We start from the raw sequence: 22,489 nt of genomic DNA on the forward strand, positions 1-22,489 counted from the left end.
GCCACTGTAATTTGGAAAATATCAAGGATTCGATGCTGCAAAACATTGGCTGGCTGTTAGTTCGATACTTTTAATAATCGGTGCTGCAAGCGTTGCAGTGCCATTGGCTTTAAGAGTGGCTGCAAGTAAGTAAATCAATTATGTTTTTATAAATTTCGAAAAAGTTTTTTCTTTTGTTTTTTTTTTTTTTTCAATATTTTCATATATTAGTTTTTATGGAGGTCAATCTGGGAGAAAACCCTAAAAGGATGACAGTGTAACGAAAAAAACCTAAACTTGCAAAATAAATACAAATTCTAACAAGAGAAAGAGAAAATAAGGCAGGGAACAAAAGTCGAGCGGACCCCTAGACCACTTGGCGTGTTAGGCCCGACGACCCATAACAAATATACTTTTTAATACATAGAAGCAAAATATTAATGCTATAGAGTACATAGGATGAGTCTCGAAAGGTTTATATAAAACATCGGATCTAACATTCATATCAGCTATAACTATGTCCACCAATTTCGAAAGCGTACTATTTTTCAAAAGAAGATCGATATGAAAAGTGCGCCCTACCACACAAGTTAACATTTATTCAAAAAAGTTATCTCGCTCCCAAAAGGTGAAGTAAGTATCCGATTTTCTTCAGTCTTACTATATATTGCTCCATCTGGAACGTCCCCCAGAAAAATTCGAAATGTTTAAAAAAAAAAAAAAAAAACACACACATTTAGTGAGTTCTCGCATTATTTTCTCAAGGAGTGAAGTGTTCCACTTCATCCTAAACTGAAAAATATTTATACCCTACACCACATAGTGGTAAGGTGATTATGTCTTTGTGCATCTGTTTGTAACAGAGAGAAGGAATGGAGTTACTTTTGAGAATCTTCAGAGGATCACTTTCTGAATTGATTTATGTATGTCAGTCCGTCCATGTATTTTTGTAAACAAAATTATTATCCGATTGAGATGAAATTTTCCAAACAATATTTGTTTGGCCCAAGGACGAACCCTATTGAAATTGGTGATAATCGGCTCAGATTTAGATATAACTCCACGTATATCTTCAATCGATTTCGGGTTAATTGTGCATCAAATGGCCAATATAAGTCCAAATGTCCTATAATTTTGGTACGTCCCACCGAATTCAGTGTTGATATATGGTATGATCTACTTCAAATAATTTTTTTTTGTTACGGGAGCTCTTCTAAATACAGGGTTGCCCATATTCGACGGACCCATTTGGCAACGCCATAACTTTTGACAGAGATGTCACATCGCTTAATGATATACCGCGTTTGAAGCGTCAGTCCAAGCAGATTTTTACCATTAACAATACACGCCTCGCGAGCCCTCTGAAATAGTTGAAATTTACAAGAAGTCAATTGTGAAAACTCAATGTGCTTTTAAAACATTAAAAAATGTGAGAAGTGCTCCTTCTAAGAACACCATTAAGAGTTTATACGAAAAACTTCGACTGGTAAGGCTCTTTCTAATCCGAAGAGGCCATATAAAAGTCGACCAAGGTGATCGGCAGAGAATATCGCTGTCGTACGAGCCAGTGTTGAGAGGTCCCCAAGAACATCTCAAAAACGCCGTTCTCAGCAGTTGGGCATGGCTCGGTCCACTTTACAACAGATTATAGATTTGCATTTGTTCCCGTACAAAATTCAATTGGCGCAAAGAATGTTGCCTGCGGACAAGCCTCGTCGATTGGCATGGGTCCATGGGTTCGTCGAATATGGGCAACCCTGTATGCATAGTGGTGTAGGGTATTAAATAGTCGGTCCACCAGATTTTTCACTTTTCCTTTCTGGTTTTATGTTCAAAATTCAAAGATATTCAATCATCTTTTACCTATTTTATGAGAGCAATTGTTAATTAAAATATTAAGCTTTTGTTGGGAGGTACGATAAGGAATGAGCCAATAAATTCTAAATTCACATCAGATCTATATTTGGTAAAAGAATTTAGATATACCAAGCTTGAAAAGAATCGCAGACTTTGTTCGCAAATTTAAATATTTCAAATTGTGATACTTTACCAGAAGAGGTAGGCAGATATCTACCATCTTCACACCAGCTCTAGTGTGAGATGTATAAAGCTTGAAGATAATCGGAAGCCTCTTTCGAAATTTATAAGCGTTTTGGTTATTCGAAATGTTGAAAGTACCAGAAGGACTGGTTCGACACATCCCATATTTACAGCTGATCTATGATGTTAGCAGATATATGTATAGAGACGTGCGAGACATATATATATTGATCCTATTTGACGTTTATTGTGCACCTAGTAGTTAATATCAGCCCAGATAGAATGGATTTTGTCACATATGACCTAATTCAGCAAAGAAGCAAAGGTATAACAATAGGTGAAAATCGATTTAGATATAGCTATAGCTCCCATCTACAGGGTGAGATGAAACCTCTGCAACCAACTTCAAGCTGCTGTCATTTCTAAGCCACTCGTCCGACAGCTGTTAAAATTATTCCAGTGACAGCTCATTATATTGTTTACAAGCATACAAAAGCATTTTGGTGGGAATCTTCCAGAAAAAAGTTATTCGCGATGGAATTCAAGCGTGATTTCTTTATAGTTGGCTGGCAAAACGCAAGTGGCTATCGTTAGAGCACTCCAGCATTTAAATTTGAATAAATCTTTTGTGTCTCGTACCATCGCTTGTTACCGTGATACTGGTAGCGTAGCCCGACGTCACGGAATCGGACGGAAGAAAACAGCAACATCAGCAGAAATGGTTCGAAAAGTAAAGAAGCGACTTGATCGAAACCCTCGTCGCAGTGGCCGAAAAATGGATCGTGAGTAGAACAGAACATATCGCAATATTCCATTGGGCAAATATTGAAAAATGAGCTCGGGGTTAAGTCATTGAAATTCCAAAAAGAGCAAGAACTTGCACCGCAACAGAAAGAAATTAGACTCAAAAGGGCTAAAGAGTTGCTTCGCTCCGGCCATGGTGATGGTGTGGGCCGCCATAACAGCCGATGGTCGCTCTCCGCTCGTATTAATCGACCGTGGCAGCAGAATAGACGCCGAATATTGTCGCGAAAATATTCTGGAGGGTGTATTAAAGCTTTGTGCACGCAAGCATCTTTATCGCAGACCTTGGACATTCCAACAGGACTCAGTACCATCGCACTCAGCACGCGTCACCCTAGAATGGTTACAAAATGAGGTTTCTCGCTTCATTTTCGGTGCACAATGACCACCAAAATCTACGGATCCAATCCGTTTGACTATTGTGTCTGGGGTATTTTGGAAAGCAAGGTTGGCACTAAAAAATACCAAATTCTCGATCACCTCAATCATGTGCTTCGCCGGGATTGGGCCAAAATACCACAGAGCAACATTCGGGCAGCGTATGAAGGTTTTATTGGCCGTTTGAAGGACATAATACATGCCAAAGGTGACCAGTTCGAACAAATCTAAACTTATTCTAAAATTTGATGCTATTTCCGACATTTTTTGCTTTCATTCAATTAAATTAAAAAAATAATGTAAAAATTATGGCGTTTGCCTTTGTTGCAGGTTTTTATCTCACCCTGTATATTCCATTCGATTTGGTGTTTAAGTCCCCCACAATCGTAATATGCACTCCACAAAAATGATATTTAGTGCCATCTATCGGATACAGCTCAGAAATACCTCTGCCAAATTTTATCGAGATCATTTCAGATTTGGATCAGAGAGAGATTACCAAATTTAGCCTTGAATCATTGCCAATATTTCAACACGTGACTACTAAATATTTGTTGTGGTGATGGGTATCATAAAATCGGCGCCGCCTGCCTATTTTCTTTCCTTAATGGTTTTAAGTCTACTTTCATAATTTTGGATTTCCCCTGTAATTATTTTTTGTTAGCGTGCCCGTTGCATTTATTGACCAAATTCTTGGAAATATATTTTTAACCAGCATTTGGGTATGTAAACATTTTTACCCACCGGACATTTTCATACCTTCCACATGCTATTCAATGCTATAGGAATTGAAGTTTGGCATGTGATATAGGTATTCAATCGTCTCCCAATAATACTTTGCATCTACTTTTAACTTTGCCCCGTTCCACTGTTCCGTACACACAAAAAACCCCATGTAAAGTTCATTATTCAACACATGTCAATATTAAAAGCGCTGCATGTGACATTTTCTTTAATTGAAGGAAATCCACTTTCAACCTTTCCATGGCAATGGGAGGGACATACATGCTCCCATGTTATTCTATTTTTTTATTATTTTATTTTTTCTATGGCAATGGGAGGGACATTCATGCTCCCTTGTTATTTTATTTTTTATTATTTTTTATTTTCATCTCATTTAATTGCTTGGGTTTTAATCCGTATCTAGCATTTCTTTATTTTTTCTATTTATTTGCCTCTTCTCATACATCTATTATCGTTTTTTGTCTTTTGTTTACTTTTAGGTGCTCCATTCGAAGAACGTCTACGTGTTGCCCTACAACTATTAGATCAAGTGCCTTTAATTGATGGGCATAACGACCTACCCTGGAATATACGAAAGTTCCTGCACAATAAACTGAATGACTTTAAGTAAGTGTTCCTGCTGTTGTGCTGCTGTTGCTGCCAGTGGCTGCTGCAGTTGTTTGTTTTCTTTGCTGTGTGTTTTTATTTTTTTCATCTTTTATTTTTAAGGATGCCTAAAAAATCCAAGCAACACATCTTTCTGGCACTTTCTACTTAACTTGACTCTCTTTCTATCATTGATTGATTGTTGTAGCAGTAGTGGTGCTGGAAGTTGTTGTTGTTGTTGTTGTCTTGAGTTACTTTTCCCTCAACTTCTTTGGTTGTTCTCTAATTTTCTTTCGTTTTTTTTGTGTTGTGCAGTTTTCTTAACTCTCAGTGGTTTACTGTTCATTTTACAAATTGTTTTGTTTTCTTATGGCTAGGTTAGGCTGCTGCTGCAGCTGCCGGTGCTCTTTTACCAGATAGCCTGGCCCGGCCTGGCAGCTAGCAAAAGTTTTTAATAAGCAACTTTAGTGTATGCGGTGTTTTGTCTTAATCTCAACTTTTTCTTGTTTTCTCCCTTCTCTTCTTTTTATAGCTTTAATGAAGATCTCAGAGAAGTTGCGCCCTGGAAACGCAGCCACTGGAGCCACACCGATTTGATACGACTGAAAAAGGGCAAAGTATCGGCCCAGGTAAGTTTCTACTGCTGCTGCTCAATATTATTGCGTTCTTTTTCTGCTTTGCTTTTGTTTTCGATTGAATCTACATTGGTTCGGTCGAGTAATAAATTACCTCATCAATAATGACTATAAATTAAGGACAGATTTTTGCCAAGTACTTGAAGTAATTACTTAGGCAAAGTTTTGTGCGAGCACGAATAAGAAGAACAAAAAGATAAAGTGTTGTCCTCATTACCGAGCACATAATACGTTTGAGAGATTAAAGGGATAATATGAAAAAATGGGAATAGGTTAGGATGATATTTAAATTATGGGACTTTAGTAAAAATAAGATTTAAAAATGTAATGTCATATTTTAAATATGAAACATTGACAACTTTAGAAAATGAGGAAACGGAAATGGATATACCGCGTGGCTAAATAACAAAAAGTATTATATGTGTATTATGTCTTTGTGCATTGAGTATCATATAGTCGTCCCGCCCGACATTAGGTCTTTTCTTACTATTTCTAATTGATGAAGATGCAAGTATGAAAAGCCTCAAATAGAGAGTACTGAAATTGGGACAATGTTAATGAGAAGATGTTTTCAAAACGCTTAGAAACCATCAAGTGGGTTGTGGTACGCTCACATGGGGCTCCATCGAATCATTAGTGTCGTGTTTTAAAGCTTCAGATGCACTTTTTTAATTTTTGCCCTAAATTTCGAAGCATTCAATTATTTATTGAATAGTTGAAAACTTATAAAAATCATTTAAGATTGACCAGGCCGAAATACTAGCATTCCAAATTTTGAAGAATTTAATAAAGAAGAATTCCCAAAAAATTCCGTCGAAAAATACCGCTTAAAGAAATACCGTTATACGGGGGCTATACGAAACCATCAAGTGGGTTGTGGTACGCTCACATGGGGCTCCATCGAATCATTAGTGTCGTGCTTTAAAGCTTCAGATGCACTTTTTTTAATTTTTGCCCTAAATTTCGAAGCATTCAATTATTTATTGAATAGTTGAAAACTTATAAAAATCATTTAAGATTGGTCAGGCCGAAATACTAGCATTCCAAATTTTGAAGAATTTTATAAAGAAGAATTCCCAAAAAATTCCGTAGAAAAATACCGCTTAAAGAAATACCGTTATACGGGGGCTATACGAGGATGTGGACCTGTATATGCAATTTTCATAGACTGTAGTAGCCATTTCGAACTTTAAAACCGAAATTTGAAACAGTTCCGGTAAAAAATGTCGCTAAAATCATCAAACTACCGAAAATCCTATTATAATTCGTTTTAAATTTTAAATACTTTTTTAGGTCTAAAATTATTATTTCGATGAGTAACAAACGAAATGACGAACTTAATATACCCTTCGTACTATGTATGGTGGAGGGTGGCTAAAATTATAAAAATAGCGATAGGATGGGGGCTTTTGAAAAAAAAATGTTCTAAAATAGGAATAGAACTCTTTAGGAAATTTAAATACCGAATTTTAAGAGATTCGTTAGAAAATGGGGCACAAAGTCATCAAAATACCGAATATCTGCTGCAGGAGAAATGGCCTATTAGAAACTAAGATCGAGTTCCGAGATGGGCAATACCGATCTACTCCAGCTGGTAACAGGTGGAAATATTAAAAAAAAAATACTGCACAGAAACAGAATGGATTTTCCTCTAACTTTGCAAATCCTAATATTTGCATCAGTGCTACGTCAGGTGCGAAAATGGACAATATTGGTCAACTCCATCAAGTAACTCCCCCACAAAGAATTAACACTTTGAATAATTAAAAATCTATTATAATGTGATGAAAGAGCCAGATTATTTTCAAATTAACCACATCACAATATTTTTATTAACCCAATGTCTGGTGCGAAAAAAACTTTAGGAAATTTACAATTCAAAATTGTAAGTCAAATTGAAAAAATCGCATGCGATAAAAATATGACAAAAATTGAATAACAAAACAAAAAATATTCACTTTTTTATTGGCATATTTTTACGCGAATTTATAAGATTTTGTTGTTTTCTGGCAAGAGACCATTCCGAATTGATGAGAATTGTGAAAATCGGTCTAGCGGTTATATACTGATAAGCAGAATAACTAAGATCAATTTAATTTACATATATATTGTATCTATCTAGCTAAACAGGGTGGCCCATATTCGACGGACCCATCTGGCAACGCCATAACTTTTGACAGAGATGTCACATCGCTTAATGACATACCGCGTTTGAAGCGTCAGTCCAAGCTAATTTTTACCATGAACCAATACACGCCACGCTAGCGCTCTGAAATAGTTGAAATTTACATTCAACAGAAGAAGTCAATTGTGAAAACTCAACGTGCTTTTAAAACATTAAAAAATGTGAGAAGTGCGCCTTCTAAGAACACCATTAAGCGTTTGTACGAAAAATTTTCGACTGATAAGGCTTTTTCTAATCCGAAGAGGCCATATAAAAGTCGACCAAGGCGATAGGCCGAGAATATCGCTGCCGTACGAGCCAGTGTTGAGAGGTCCCCAAGAACATCCCAAAAACGCCGTTCCCAGCAGTTGGGCATGGCTCAGTCCACTTTACAACGGATTATTCGCATTGATTAGCATTTATGGCCGTACAAAATTCATTTGACGCAAAAAATGTTGCCTGTGGACAAGCCTCGTCGATTGGAATGGGCCCAAAGAGTCATGGGTCCGTCGAATATGGGCAACCCTATACTCGTAGAATTTTATGCTGATCAAAAATACTTTTTAGGTCTAAAATTATTATTTCGATGAGTACCGAACGAAATGACGAACTTAATATACCCTCCATACTATGATGGTATAGGGGCTTTTAAAAAAATTGTTCTAAAATAGGAATACAACCCTATAGGAAATCTAAATACCGAATTTTAAGAAATTCCGTTAGTCAAAGTCATCAAAATACCGAATATCTGCTGCAGGTAAAATGTCCTATTAGAAACTTAGATCGAGTTCGGAGATGGACAATGCCGATCTACTCCTTCTGGTACCTCCCCCATAAAAGGTTGAAATCTTCAAAAAAAAAAAAAAAATACTGCACAGAATGGAGAATGGATTTTCCTGCCACTTTGTAAATCCAAATATTTCAGGTGCGAAAATGGACAATATCGGTCAACTCCATCAAGTACCTCCCCCACAAAGGATCAACATTTTGAATAATTATAACTCTATTATAATGTGATGAAAGAGCCAGAATGTTTTCAAATTAAACACATCACAATATGTTTATTAAACCAATGTCTGGTGCTTAGATGGAATATATCGGACCATTCCTTCTGGATAATCAATATTTTGACCCTGGACCCTGGAGGAGGATATTCAAAATATTGAATATCCATGAAGCTCATAAAACGCAACATTAACATCCGATTCCATTCAGATTTGGTACATCTCAACATTGCCGTCAACAAAAGATCTGTTATTAAGATGGTGGAGATTGGACTATTTCTTCTGGTGCTTCCTCTACAAAAGGTCAAAGTTTTGAGTAACCAAAACGATCATAAAATCCAAATTAAGCATTCGGTTTTCTTCATATTTCACGCATCCCATTATTTCTATTAATACTAGATCTGGTGTGAAAATGGGATATAGCGGTCCCCTCCTTCTAGTACCTCCCCACAAAGGGTCATAATTTTGAATGCACGCGAAATTACGAATTGATTCCATTCAGACTTTCTACATCTCAATGTTTCTGTCAACAGAAGAACTGTTATAAAGATGGTAGAGATCGGACCATTAATTCTTGTACCACCCCAGAAAGGGTCAAAGTTTGAAAAATCGAAACGATTATGGAATCCGAAGTAAGCATACGGTTCTCTTCAAATTTAACACATCTCATTATTTCTACTGATATTAGATCTGGTGTGAAAATGAAATCTACCGGCTTACTCTTTCTGGTACCTCCTCCTCAAAGGTTCAACAGTTTGAATGTCCATGAACCTCATACAAAGAAAGTTAAGATCCGATTCCATTCAGACTTGGTATATCTCAATATTTTTATCAACACAAGATCTGTTATAAAGATGATCGGGCCATTTCTTCTTGTAACTTCTCCACAAGGGGTCAAAGTTTTGAATAACCAAAACAAGCATAGAATCCAAAACAAACATCGTCTTCAAATTTCACATATCACATTATTTCTACTAACTCAAAATCTGCTGTGAAGATGGGGTGCGCCACTATGCACTCCTTCTGGTACCTCCCCCACAAATTGTCAAAACGAAGTTCATAAAAAGCGAAATTAACATCCGATATCATTCCAGATTTGATATACCTCAATATTTCCATCAACACAAGATCTGTTATAAAGATGGGACCCTTTCTTCTGGTTCCTCCCCCACATTGGGTTCAATATTTTGAAACAAAACGCTCAAAGAAAGCGAAAAAAGCATCCAACTCTCTTCAAATTTCACACATCCATACATTTTTGCCAACACAAGATCTGTTGTGAAGGTGACATATATCTGCGAACCCCTTCCAGTACCTCACCCACAAAGCTTCAAAATACTCAATTACTTTATCTGTCATAACTTGCGAAACAAGTCAGCGATTCTTTATGACTTGATATATCTAAATATTTCACTCATCCAGAAATTTGAGATGAATGTGAAATTAATGAAATTTTAAAATTTCTTGCAATTTTGCCCATCCCAATACTTCTATCTGTATTAGATGAATTATGAAAATGGAATGCTTCGGTCGACTGGTAGCTCATGCATATTTTATTATTTTCTTAAAATTATCACATATCTCATATATAGTGAAGGAAGTAACCCATATAGTCCATATCATATCAATATTTGTATCACATTTATTTAGGTCCGATACGAAATGAGCAATATTGGTCCATTCCTTCGGAATCTACTCCGTAGAGGATCGAACTTTTCAATAATCATAACAGAAGTCAAAATATATTTAAATAATCGAATATTGGCTGAGGGTATACATCTGTCGGGAAAACGGACTGATACTTTTTAGCTTCTTATAACATAATATTCCTCGTATTTTTATCTGCAATGTTGCCAAAGACACGGCATACCCAAATACATGTATTCCGAGGAATCGGAAATGTAATTCTGAAAATGTCATTTTGGGCATCTAGTCATATGAATAGTAAATTATTTGAATGAAATTCTCTTTCCAATACCAAGAACAATAATATTGACATGATTTAAACAACGATCACAAACTTCAATAGCCAAGTTTTATATTCTTGACCCTTTCTTTATGTCTTTTTGTCCTTCCCACGCATCCCTATAACTCATCTAAAAAAACAGTGTTCAACAATCGTTCCCATGTTATTGATTTTTCTACAGCAATTTTTATGTGCTCCTTAGCAATTTAGATAAAGGGCCGGAAAGAAATTTATTGATGATGTGGAAAAAAGATTAATAATAATTTAGCAAAGATAATGAGAGTAGACACATACACGTTTTATTGCATTCGAGATTGGAATCCAATTTTTTTCCGTTCGTTTTGTTTTGTTCAACCCTTTTGTGTGTGTGTGCAAAAAGGATACAACCAATATATATATGTGTGTGTGTGATGGCATCGCATGGTAGTAGACATTCAATTTAAGTACCATAACTGCTAACTAAGCCAATATCCATTAAAATATACCCAACCGTACCCAAACCACAAAATTCCAATTAAACATAAATTCCAATTTGAAACAATACACAACAGCAATGGAAACTTTCTAATCTCGGCAACATTTTAACTGGTCACATGAGCAGTCGCAAATTCCGGATGCATGTACGGTGCTGTGCTGTGTCTGCCGGCTGTGTTGTGGTGTGCGTTTGTATCACTACTTATGAGTATCATCTCTGTGTCGGAAAATACAATTGACTCTCGGCGTTATCTGATGTCGCAACGTATGGCCTGTCAGAGGGTTACAACAAAAGCCACCAAGTCCTTAACAATGGACACACAAATAAATTCAACCGACACTTTACAAGTGCTCTCTAATCAGGGTCACCACTTACCCAGGCCCAGGCCACACAACTGAACAATGCGCCCCCCCTCCTTTAAAGAACAACCGGAATGGCCGGAACTCTATGCACCGAGAATTGAAAGGCATAGACAGAGAAACAAAACTGTTTTTCACAGATATGAATCTCAAATTAAACGGCTACCTCATATGTATGTATGAGTATGTTGCAACTTTCCTTTTGTTGTGTGGGGACATGTGAGCGTGTGCGTATGTATGTACTTGCGGAAGAACAAGAAGAGTCCTTCAAAAAATATTAACAAAGTACTGTTCATTACTTTTAATTACACATATTCCCACATACATGGAAGCCAAAACGCAAAAACGACTTGCACCCACACACACACACGCACATAAATGTGCTGGCGCACGGCCATCATCACTTGCATTCACTTCGAGTTTTGCTATCACGCACTCACAGTCGAACACAACACAAAATCCCTCTCAAAAAAGAGTTCAACAAAAACTTACAAAGCATTTCTAAACTACGTGAAGGAAGTCCAAAGGATTTAACGACACAGTAGTTGTTGCTGAAACCTTTTACATAGTCATGCTTCGAGCGTCATCATACATTGACATCACCAGGTTTGGTTATGGCTATTGCCACTGCCACTGTTTCCGTTCCAGTTTCATTTGCCACAGTTGTCCTGATGTGCAACAGTTTCCTTTTGCCAGCTTCGTTATGAGACAGAGGAAAATTCTTATTTGTTTCCTGGAAACGTTGTTATTGTTGTTGGATCATTCATTGTTGGTGTCGTTGTTGTTGTTGTTGCTGCGAAGGTAACAAAACAACAATTAAAAGTGTCAAATGCTACACAGATTCAAATGCAAAGATATTGCAGTGGAATGTATGAATTTCGTTTGAATGTTAAACGAAGCGGAAAATTTGTCGGTCATGTGAAAGTCATCTTCAATTTTAAATTTTTTATACCCTACACCACAAGGTGGTCAGGGTATTATGTCTTTGTGCATTTGTTTGTAACAGGCAAAAGGAAACGAGATAGAACCATTGTTCCTTTTGATGATCTGCATAGAATCACATTCTGAGTCGATTTATGCATGTCCGTCCGTCCGTCTGTCCGTCCGTCCGTCTGTTCGTCCATCTGTCCGTCCGTCCGTCTGTCCATGTATTTTTGTAAACAAAGTACATGTCGCATTTATTGCCCGATCCAGGTGAAATTTTGCAAAGATCTTTGGTTTGGCCCAAGGACGAACCCTATTGAAATTGGATATAATCGGTCAAAATTTAGGTATAGCTCCCTATATGCACCAAACGTGTAATATCAGCCCGAATCTTATGGAATTTTGCATATACACCCAAATTAGGCCTGAAAGTAAGTATGCCAAATTTGATCGAAATCGGTTCAGATATAGCTATAGCTCCCATATATATTGTTCATCCGATTTGTTATTTTTGTCCACCGCCGCCGTAATATGCACTATGCAACAACAATATTTGGGGAAATATATCAAATACAGCTCAGAAATACCTTTGCTAAATTTTATCGAGATCGGTTCAGATTTACCTTTTATTGTGCACCAAACGTCTAATATTGGTCCAAATGGGATGGAATTTGGCACTTTCGACCGAATTGAGTCTAGAAGCTAGTATGTCAAATTTCAAGATCGGTTCAGATATAGCTATAGCTTCCATATATATTATTCATTCGATTTGTTATATTTGTTACCCACAACCGTAATATGCACTCCGTAACAAAGATATTCAGGGAAATATATCAAATACAGCGCAGAAATATTTTGCCAAATTTTATTGAGATCGGTTCAGATTTGGATATAGCTCCCATATATATCTTTATCCGATTTCAAATTAATTGTGCACTAAATGGGCAATACAATTCCGAATTTAAAAAATACAAATGCTTCGGCGTATTTAGTCCTTTGAACTTTAAATTATAATTATAATCATGATTGAATTCTCCCATAAAAACTTTTAATTGTTATGCGAAGCTGTACTAAATTAGCAAAGTGGTGTAGGGTATCATAAAGTCGGGTATCATAAAGTCCGCCCGACTTTAAGACTTTCTTTACTGGTTTTATTTTTACACTCTCCACCATAGTGTGCAGGGTATCTTAAGTTTGTCATTCCGTTTTTAACAACTCGAAATATATATTTTAGACCCCACAAAGTATGTATATTATTGATCAGCATAAAATCGATGTCGATTTAGCGACGTCCGTCCGTCTATCCGCCAATCCTGTGGAAATAACTCTAGCTTCCGAACGAACTGATGTAGATTGATAAATTTTTACTCAAATGTATATTAAGTCTGCAGAACTTTTGGTATTGAAAATGGGCCATGTAGGTCCACGTTTTGGTATAGCCCCATATGGAGTACCACACGATATTCGGTATTTTTTATGATTTTAGCGACATTATTCACCTGGAAATATTTTAAATTTTGTATTTGAAGATCGAAATGGATACTACAACCTATGACAGAAAATTGTGTGCAGGTCAACATCTTCGTACATATAACGGTACCTCCCGATATTCGGTACTTTGATGATTTTAGCGACAATATTCATCGGAATTGTTTCAAGTTTGGTATAAGGAGTTCGTAATGGATACTACAGCCTAAGACAGAAAATTGTCACTGCAAGTCCACGTCTTCGTATAGCCCCCATATAACGGTACCTCCCGATATTCGGTATTTTGGTGATTTAAGCGACATTATCGACCGGAATTGTTTCAAATTTGGTATTTGAAGTTCGTAATGGATACCACAGCCTAAGACAGAAAATTGTATGTGCAGGTCCACGTCTTCGTATAGCCCCCATATAACGGTACCTACCGATATTCAGTATTTTGATGATTTTAGCGACATTATTCACCGGAAATGTTTCAAATTTGGTATTTGAAGTTCGTAATGGATACTACGGCTTAGAAAATTGTCCGTGCAGGTCCACGTCTTCGTGTAGCTCCATATAACGGTACCTCCCGATATTCGGTATTTTGATGATTTTTGCGGCATTATTCACCGGAATTCTTTCTAATTTGTTATTTGAAGTTCGTAATGGATACTACAGCCTATGAAAGAAAATTGTCTGTGCCGGTCCACGTTTTGGTATAGCCCCCAATATTAGCTACATTGTTCACCGAATTTTTTTTAAGATTCGCATTTAAATAAGGCAATGGCTTAAGACAAAAGTTGCCAATGCATGTCCAAGTCGTCGTATAGACCATAATATAACGGCTACATTCGGTAATTTTAAGATTGTAAAAGAACTTTTAACGGATTTTAATTTTTTTAAATTGCCTCATTCATTCCAAATGGTGGAGGGTATTCAAAGTTCGGCCCGGTCGAGCTTATAGCTTTTTTACTTTGTTTTTATACCCTACACCACAAAGTGGTCAGGGTATTATGTCTTGGTGCATTTGTTTGTAAGAGGCAAAAGGAAACGAGATAGACCCATAGTTCCTTTTGATGATCTGCATAGAATCACATTCTGAGTCGATTTATGCATGTCCGTCCGTCTGTCTATCCGTCTGTCTGTACATGTATTTTTGTAAACAAAGTAGAGTTCGCATTTATTGCCTTATCCAGATGAAATTTTGCACAAATCATTTGTTTGGACCAAGGACGAACCCTATTGAAATTGGAGATAATCGGTCAAAATTTAGATATAGCTCACATATATATCTTCGTCCGATTTGCTTTTTATTGTGCACCAAACGTGTAATATCAGACCGAATAGTATGAAATACGACCGAATTGAGTCTAGAAGCTATTATGTCAAATTTGGTGAAGATCCGGTTCAGATGTAGCTATAGCTCCCATATATATTGTTCATCTGATTTGTTGTATTTGTTACCCACAGCCGTAATATGCACTCCGTAACAACGATATTCAGGGAAATATATGAAATACAGCTCAGAAATATCTTTGCCAAATTTTATTGAAATCGGTTCCGATTTGGATATAGCTCCCATATATATCTTTATCCGATTTCAAATTAATTGTGCACCAAATGGGCAATGCAAGTTCGAATTTAAAAGATACAAATGCTTCGACATATATTCCTTTGAACTTTAAATTGTAATTATAATTATAATTATTAAGAGTAGGATATTGACAACATTTTGTTTCAATAGGACGACTCTAGGATCTATACAGCCAAAGCTACATTCGATATTATGCGACGACGATTGGCTACTGCAAAGCCATAATTTAAGAATGTTGGACCATTATTTGTGGGTTCTGTCAAAGATAAGTATTACGCCGACATGCCAGAGACAAGTAATGCTTTAAAAGACAGGCCATGATGAGCTTAACATTTGGAGCTCCGCATAAAAATTAAACGTGTTAATGGGAAAATTCAATGTACACGCTATAATAATAATCATTATAAATATAATCATTATTATGTTGAATTTTCCCATTAAAACGTTTAATTATTATGCGGAGCTCCAAATTTTAAGCTCATCATGGCTTGCTTGCAGCTGTATTTCACCAAGGGCTTCACGAATCCTGTCTTTTAAAGCGTTACTTGTCTCTGACATGTCGGCGTAATACTTATCTTTGACAGAACCCACAAATAATGGTCCAACATTCTTAAATTATGGCTTTGCAGTAGCCAATCGCCGTCGCATAATATCGAATGTAGCTTTGGCTGTATAGCTCCTAGAGTCGTCCTATTGAAACAAAATGTTGTCAATATCCTACTCTTAATTTTTTGTGAACAAAAATGAGTTCAACATTACCCGTTATCATAACGGCAACTCCTTGCTCATTTTCGATGAAAAATTGGCCAATAATGCCTTTGGATAAAAATCCGCCACAAATAGTGACCCGATTTGAGTGCACCGTTTTGAATACATGCGGGCTTTCTGTGACCCTAGCAACATTATATGGCTGACCCTGTATAAAATCATATTTAATAAAATATTGTAATACCTCTCCTAGGAGGAACCCTATAGAATGAGAGGAATATATCTAACATACAGCCGAGCTTTGCGAAAATAGTTTTAGTTCTGCCAGAAATACATAGTCCAACTTCTTTTGGCTACTTATTCCTAAATACCATTTTTTTAATATATTCCCATATAGCTTCCAAAATAATGGCAAAATCTTCTGCGGAAAAAACGTCAGATCAAAAAATCTTTTATTTAAAAATATTTGTATTTTCACATATTCCTCGAATCGGAAAACAACATATCTAATTTTGTTTAACAATCACGACAAACCATTCACACCCATTACTTTACATCCACCCAACCAGCAATTTCTTCAACGCCCATAAGCTGGTGCTACTCTCTGTGCCATCCACTGCCAAAATGCTTAACAATTTAGCTGTGGAAGAAGGTTGGCAAATGTTGTCTGGCGCATTGACATTTACATTGGCATTTCACATCTGGCAATGTGTAAAATTTGCATTTTTGCCAAACCCCAATACTCCCCGTCAAACGCGATGCAACTCCAACCTGCCAGCATAGATGTCTCCTACCGTCTGATCTAACCTCCGCCCATTGAACATCGGGTATAAAAAGGAACGAGCAAAAAAGATTAACATAACTTTGAATTTACTTGGCGAATGTAGTATTATACAGGTATGTACATACATACATATGTATGTATGTAAAGATTCATGCCTGCGGCCCCAACTCGATGACAATGGCCAAATGCAAATCTGGAATAGCTCTCCTTGTTGTATTCAAATATTCCGAGTCACATTCAAATTTCCTTTTGGCGAATTGTTAACCTTGTTGCATGGAGGACAAAGACGCATTTATTCTAATATTGAATGGAGAGAATTGAGTTTGAGCTGAACAACAACAACAACAATTCCAACGTGGATGGTGACGATGATACCATCTAAAAGGGGGTTGCATGTTGATTTGTTGTATTTGTGTAGGTGTTATGTATTCCCATTGTAGATAAAAGTCAATGAAAGGAGGAGGGTTTACTTTTTGACTTTTTTTGTTGTTGTGGTTTGTTGGTTTGCTTTAGGCAAATTAGAGATGCCAATAGAGAGATGATTCAATTGATCCTCCAGAATTGAGAGTATGAAAATAGAGAGTATGTATGAATAATGAGAGTACTAGAAGCAGCCCGCTGCTTCATCAGCGAAAAATCCATATTAAAATTTTTAATTCCATCCAACAGTTCGTGTTCGCCTTTTTAGAACTCAAAACTCACAATTTGTTCAGTTTGAAAAATTGTTTTAATCAAAACTTTATACATCGTACTAAATTTTCAGACCATTGCAATGTCCAAAGCTATTTTAACGACTCCGTAGGTAAGCCACAGAAATCGACAGTAACCTCAATATCAAATTTTGGGGGTAGTAAAAGTTAGTCTCCATCCTAGATACCAATACTGACCGAATTAGTACTTTTTGTACAATTATTGTACGCATTCTAAAACTATCTCCCCATCTCCATTCCAGATACCAATAGAGACTTCAATATCAAATTTGAGGATTCCACCCCCATTTCCTTAACCTAGTACCAAAATTAGTACTACTTAGTACTTTTCAAATAGCTAGAGTACGCATCTCCATATCTCAACTCCAGATTAAACCAACTCCGTATCTCAATTTCAGATACCAACAGAAACCTCAAAATCAAATTTGAGAATTTAAGAAATTTAGTACAATTTTGCACTTTTCGTACAAATGAAAGACGCATTACAAAACAAGCGCCAAATCTCAAACACAACTACCATCAGTAATCTGAATACCAAATTTCAGAGTTTTATCCCTGCACCTACACCCTCCAATACCAAATATAGTACCATTCAGTAATTTTCGTACAATTATAGCACATATTTCTGAAAGTACATCCATATGTCCAGGGTACACATGAATAGCGAGCTTAAAACCAAATTTCAGATTCCAAACTCTATATGTTCACCCGTAAACAAAACGGTTCCAAATTGAGTACAGGGTTGCCCATATTCGACGGACCCATCTGGCAACGCCATAACTTTTGACAGAGATGTCACATCGCTTAATGATATACCGCGTTTGAAGCGTCAGTCCAAGCAGATTTTTACCATAAACCAATACACGCCACGCGAGCGCTCTGAAATAGTTGACATTTACATTCAACATAAGAAGTCAATTGTGAAAACTCAACGTGCTTTTAAAACATTATAAAATGTGAGAAGTGCGCCTTCTAAGAACACCATTAAGCGTTTATACGAAAAATTTTCGATTGGTAATGCTCTTTCTAATCTGAAGAGGCCATATAAAAGTCGACCAAGGCGATCGGCAAAGAATATCGCTGCCGTACGAGCCAGTGTTGAGAGGTCCCCAAGAACATCTCAAAAACGCCGTTCTCAGCAGTTGGGCATGGCTCGGTCCACTTTACAACGGATTATTCGCATTGATTTGGATTTATTCCCGTACAAAATTCAATTGACGCAAAGAATCTTGCCTGTGGACAAGCCTCGTCGATTGGAATGGGCCCAAATAGCCCAAAGGTCCGTCGAATATGGGCAACCCTGTACAATTATAGAAGTTTGGTACCTTTTTAAAACTTTTCGTACCATTAAAGTGTGAATTTCTAATTAACCCTTTGGTACATATATCTTGCACTCAATCAGTGACTCTCATTCTAAATTTCAGACTTCTAGCTCATATCGCTTGTCTAATACAAATATTCAATATTTAGTACTCTTCGTATCATTTTAGTATGAATTTCCAAAAACTTAGCCTTATAACACTCCTATGTACCGAAACTGTCTCTCGTGCAAAATTTCATGATTCTAGCTTTAGCCGTTTCGTCTGGGCGTTGATGAATCATTAAGTCAGTCAGTCAATCGGTCAATCAATCAATTACTTTACTCTTTTACTAATATAGATAAGTACGGATTTCCAAACTTCCAACATACCAAAAACCTATATTCAAAATTTACAAAACTACTTCGATATTTCAATCATACAATTCCATAGAAATGTTATTTCCAGATAAATAAGAAGTCAATAGAGGCTTCATCCACATTTTCCTACTTAATTGGGTATAGTTTGGTATTTCGATGTTCATAGGTTTAAAACAGGTAAAAAGCAGTAAGTTCGGGTGGAACTTTGAAAATCCTCCACTATTTGGAAAGAATTTGGCAATTTAAAAAAAAAGTAAAAAATACGTTAAAAACTCTGTTAAAATCTTAAAAATTAAGAATATAGCGGTTATACGAAGATGTGGTCCTGCATAGGCAACTTTTGTCATAGGCCATTACAATATTCAAATACGAATCGTGAAAAAATCCGGTGAATAATGTTGCTAAAATCTTCAAAATACCGTACATAGGGAGGTATCGATATATGGGGCCTATACGAAGACCTGGACAATTTTCTGTCACAGGCCTTGGTACTTATTGGGAATTTCAAATACGAAATTTGAAAAAATTGAAACAATACCGGTGAATAGTGTACCTAAAATCATTTAAACACCAAATGTCGGGGATACCGTTATATGGGAGCTATATAATATAGTGGACCTATATAGCCCATCTACGAACTTGACTTGCCTGCAAATAAAATAATAGCTTCCTATCTCAATTCGTTTTGACTCTCGCGTGATTACGGCGGACATGGCTAAATCGTGACTTTGTTAGATCTAAAATTATTATTTCGATGAGTTAGACCCGAAATGACGAACTTAATATACTACCTTGATTAAAAAATATATTCTAAACAGATGATAACCAGGAAAAAACAAAGGTCAACCTTTATATAGGAGTTTATGCAACACGATTCTATGCATCCCGTATGCCAAACATTCTAAAAATTAAGTTAATACCTATATTTAGTTTCAAGCTAATTTATAAAAAGACCAAAATATGTGTTCTCCAAGTGTCTAAAATTGAATTTATCTAATATATAGGCCATTAAAAACCATACCGAAAGAATATATCATATATTGAATTAAATCAAATCTAATGGACTTCCAAAAAAATCTATCTCAAAGTCGTTATCCCTATTTTACATACTCACACACACTCATACCAGATTTGTGGCATTGCAATTGGCATTCCGTTTGTGCGCCTCCTTTTATTATGGTAATCAAAGGTGCACATCCTGTTGGGTCCAAGTTTTCAAAGCTCCGTATCCGCTGTATTTTCGGCAAAATGTAAAGTTTTCCAGGTGTCGGTCATTATTTTATTGTTCGTTGTTCCGAAAATTGTTTCAAAGAAAAACTTTCTATCTTTTTTAGATGTCAGTTGATTTAATTATTAAATATTGTTACGGAAGGGCTTAGAACTTTTGGAAAATTTCGCAGGAACATGCACTCAATGTGATTTGAATAGAATTGTTTTGGTTGTTTGTTTCTGTTAGAAGGCAAGGGTTAGTACTTGAACCTTTCCAATTGCTTAGCCATATGAATTCAGGCCAAAACAAATTTAAATTCATTTCATATTGCAAAAGTTGCGTTAAATCAGTGTTTATCAGTGACACTTTTGCTTTACCACTCTTGACTTAACAGGATTTACAACACGTAATGATTCAGCAATGTAATATATTAGAAACCACTTAAGAAAGTCTTAAAGTCGGGCGGGGCCGACTTTATGATACCCTACACTACTTTGCTAATTTAGTAGAGCTGCGCATAACAATTAAATTTTGTTATGGGAGAATTCAATCATACACGCTATGATTATAATTGTAATTTAAAGTTCAAAGGAATAAATATGCCGAAGCATTTGTATCTTTTAAATTCGGACTTGTATTGACCATTTGGTGCACAATTAATTTGAAATCGGATAAGGATATATATGGGAGCTATATCCAAATCGGAATTGATCTCGATAAAATTTGGCAAAGATATTTCTGAGCTGTATTTGATATATTTCCCTGAATATCGTGGGTATGCACTCGTTGGAGTGCATATTACGGCTGTGGGTAACAAATATGACAAATCGGATGAACAGTATATATGGGAGCTATAGCTATATCTGAACCGATCTTCACCAAATTTGACATACTACTGTCTAGACTCAATCCGGTCGTAAGTGACAAATGTCATCCAATTTGGGCTAATGTTACACGTTTGGTGCACAATAAAGGGTAAATCGGGAGCTATATCCAAATCTGAACCGATCTCGATAAAATTTAACAAATGTATTTCTGGGCTGTATTTGATATATTTCCCCAAATATTGTTGTTACAGGGTGCATATTACGGCTGCGAGGACAAAAATATCAAATCGGATGAACAATATATATGGGAGCTATAGTTATATCTGAACCGATTTCGATCAAATTTGGCATCCATTCCAATTCAGATCCAATCTGATCGTACGTGCAAAATTCCATACAATTCGGACTGATATTACACGTTTGGTGCACAATAAAAGGCAAATCGGACGAGAGATATATATGGGAACTATATCTAAATTTTTACCGATTATCTCCAATTTCAATAGGGTTCGTCCTTGGGCCAAACAAATGATTTGTGCAAAATTTCATCTGGATAGGGCAATAAATGCGAACTGTACTTTGTTTACAAATATACATGGACAGACGGACGGACGGACATGCATAAATCAACTCAGAAAGTGATTCAATGGATATCCTCAAAAGGAACTTGGGTCTATCTCGTTTCCTTCTCTATGTTACTAAACAAATGCACAAAGACATAATACCCTCACCACCTTGTGGTGTAGGGTATAATCATCAGTCGGGTTTTGCCGACCTATGTATACCCTCAGCTATTATCCGTTTATTCAAACATATTATGGCATCCGTATTTATAATTCAACATGTTGAGATTTTATGGGGGAGGTTCCGAAGGGGTTGGCTAACATTAATGAACTTTTATCTGATATAAGTCAGACAAAAATATTTATTTTCAATTTTATGCGAATAATTGTAAATCGAAAACTTACCTTTTTGTGACGGAAGAGGTATTAGAGTGTAGTGAATGTATTCACATCGGTTTTTTTTTTTTTTTTTGAGGGAAATGTTAAGATATACCAGGTTTGTATGGAGTCGCTGACTTAATTCGAAAGCTATGAGTGATTTAAGTATTTAAAATTGAGATTGTTTTTGGGGAAGGTACCACAAGGGTTTCGCAGATATATATAATCTTCACACCATATCTTGTGTTAGTTAAAAATATTGATATGTGAGAAGTTTGAAAAGAATCGGACGCTTATTTCACATTTTTAGGGCATTTTGTTATTGAAAATTTTGATCCCTCTGTGGTGGAGGAGTAGATCGATATATCCCATCTTCACACCAAATCTTGGGTTAGTAGAAATACTGGGATGTGTGAAATTTGAAGAGAGTCGAATGCTTATTTCACATTTTATGAGAGATATAATTATTCAAAATTTCGAGGGGGAGGTACTTGATGGAGTAGACCGATATTG

At 36.3% G+C, this 22,489-nt stretch overlaps 1 protein-coding gene across 1 annotated transcript in view; it reads left to right on the forward strand.

Moving 5' to 3' along the window:
• The window catches only part of LOC131806714 (GATA zinc finger domain-containing protein 16-like), a 94,078-nt gene that overhangs the window by 22,398 nt on the left and 49,191 nt on the right, over positions 1-22,489 (forward strand). The window contains exons 2-3 of the mRNA XM_059131325.1: positions 4,425-4,551; positions 5,063-5,159. Of these exons, the coding sequence (XP_058987308.1) occupies positions 4,425-4,551; positions 5,063-5,159 (224 nt within the window). The remainder of the gene's footprint in view (positions 1-4,424; positions 4,552-5,062; positions 5,160-22,489) is intronic.

Source organism: Musca domestica, unplaced genomic scaffold, assembly GCF_030504385.1.
Source record: "Musca domestica strain aabys unplaced genomic scaffold, Musca_domestica.polishedcontigs.V.1.1 85, whole genome shotgun sequence".
Classification (NCBI taxonomy): domain Eukaryota; kingdom Metazoa; phylum Arthropoda; class Insecta; order Diptera; family Muscidae; genus Musca; species Musca domestica.